At 36.6% G+C, this 1,528-nt stretch overlaps 1 protein-coding gene across 1 annotated transcript in view; it reads left to right on the top strand.

The window, feature by feature from the left end:
- LOC123007274 (alkaline phosphatase-like) overlaps positions 1 to 1,142 on the top strand; it is a 44,366-nt gene extending 43,224 nt beyond the window's left edge. The window contains exon 9 of the mRNA XM_044402478.1: positions 552 to 1,142. Coding sequence (XP_044258413.1) covers positions 552 to 1,063 — 512 coding nt within the window. The 3' untranslated portion in view covers positions 1,064 to 1,142. The remainder of the gene's footprint in view (positions 1 to 551) is intronic.
- Positions 1,143 to 1,528: the final 386 nt, after the last annotated feature.

Raw genomic sequence — 1,528 nt, 5'->3', positions numbered from 1 at the left:
ACAAAATTCTGCTGAATAAGTGAGTTTAACCGTATTTTGGTAAACCACTTTTGTATAGAATTTTACATTTTTTTGGTTTGTTTGTTTAAAATATCTATAATTTTGTAAATTTTTTGGTGTTAAAAAATTTAATTCTTAAGAAATAACACACTTGAAGCCAATTTTTTATTCTCCGTGTCATTTTGTCAAAAAAAACAGAAAAAAAAACAAAATGTTCTTAAAAAATGAGAAGAAAACGTAAAGTAATAGACTGGAAAGAATTAATTTAAAGCAATTCTGGATTTTTGATAATATTTCAGAATCTTATTTTGGACCAAAAACTCAAAAATGAGTAAAAGAGTAAACAAATATTGATATTTTTAATTTTTTTGGAAATTGCATTAAGTATGTAGAAAATAATAAAGCAATTTAATAATAATAAAATAAAATATGAAAGGAAAAGAAGCAAATTTTTAATAATATATTTTATTCCAAAAAACTGTTTTTAGTCGTCTCGGATTAGATTGGTAGAGTCGTGTTTGAAAAATTGCCACTAAAATTCTCATTTCCAGGACCGGACAGCAAAGTGTCAGACATCGACGGCCAACCCTACACCACCATCCTCTACGGCAACGGCCCAGGCTACGCCACCCCTCGCATCATCCCCATGAACACCAGCACCGCCGCCGAAGACCGCAACCAGGTCCACGGCTCGGCCGTCCCCCGCCAATGGGCCACCCACGGCGGCGAAGACGTCCCCGTCTATGCCCTAGGTCCCCTCGCCACCACTCTCTTCACCGGGACTTTCGACCAGAGTTACATCCCGCATGCCATCGCTTACAGTGCTTGTTTGGGGGAACATCGATTGCGCTGCCAGGGAATCGACAATTACACCGCCCCCCAGGTGACCACATGCGTCGCACCGGAAGTGTCGAGCGTTTCCGCCGCTGCCGGAGCTCCGGTGGTTATCGCCAGCAGTGTGATGGCTGATGATGGGACGAGGGTCAAGTCGGGAGTGGGACATTTGGTGGGACACACCCATGGGATGATGGTTCTAGTGATGGTGGTGGTTGCGGTTACGTAAAAGTGGCGGTTTGTGACCGTAATTGTGTACATAAGTGGATGAGAGAGACAGGACAACAGTTTATGTTCATCTCAAATTGTATATTTGCATTCAAAGTAATAATAAATTAATATACGTTGAAATTTACTTTATTTCCCTTTAACACGAACTAAGTGTCAAAAAAGCTACGTTAGAAACAATAACAAAAAAATGGTTTGGTTTTTTTTTATTTTATTGTTGTGTCAGTCAACTATTTTTTTCTCCAAGATGTGGAAGCAGTAAATAAAAGTTAAAGTTTGAGCTGTTTTTCATTACTTTAAATCTTAATTAAAAAGTAAAAAATACCTTTTGTTCTTTTTTTTTGGTAGAAATAAGTTGAAATTTCAAACCTCTTTTTCTCTACAATACTATAAAAACAAAATAATAAAAGTTTCAAAAGCAATTATTAAAAGTAAGTAAGTAAGTAAGTAAGTAAGTAGTAAAAAT

The sequence above is a fragment of the Tribolium madens genome, unplaced genomic scaffold (genome assembly GCF_015345945.1).
Source record: "Tribolium madens isolate multiple individuals breed KSU strain unplaced genomic scaffold, Tmad_KSU_1.1 Scaffold_3;HRSCAF=73;Tcas5.2_LG2, whole genome shotgun sequence".
NCBI classification, from domain to species: Eukaryota; Metazoa; Arthropoda; class Insecta; order Coleoptera; family Tenebrionidae; genus Tribolium; species Tribolium madens.
Note: the sequence above shows the minus strand (reverse complement) of the source record. Positions and strands in the feature narration are given on the sequence as shown.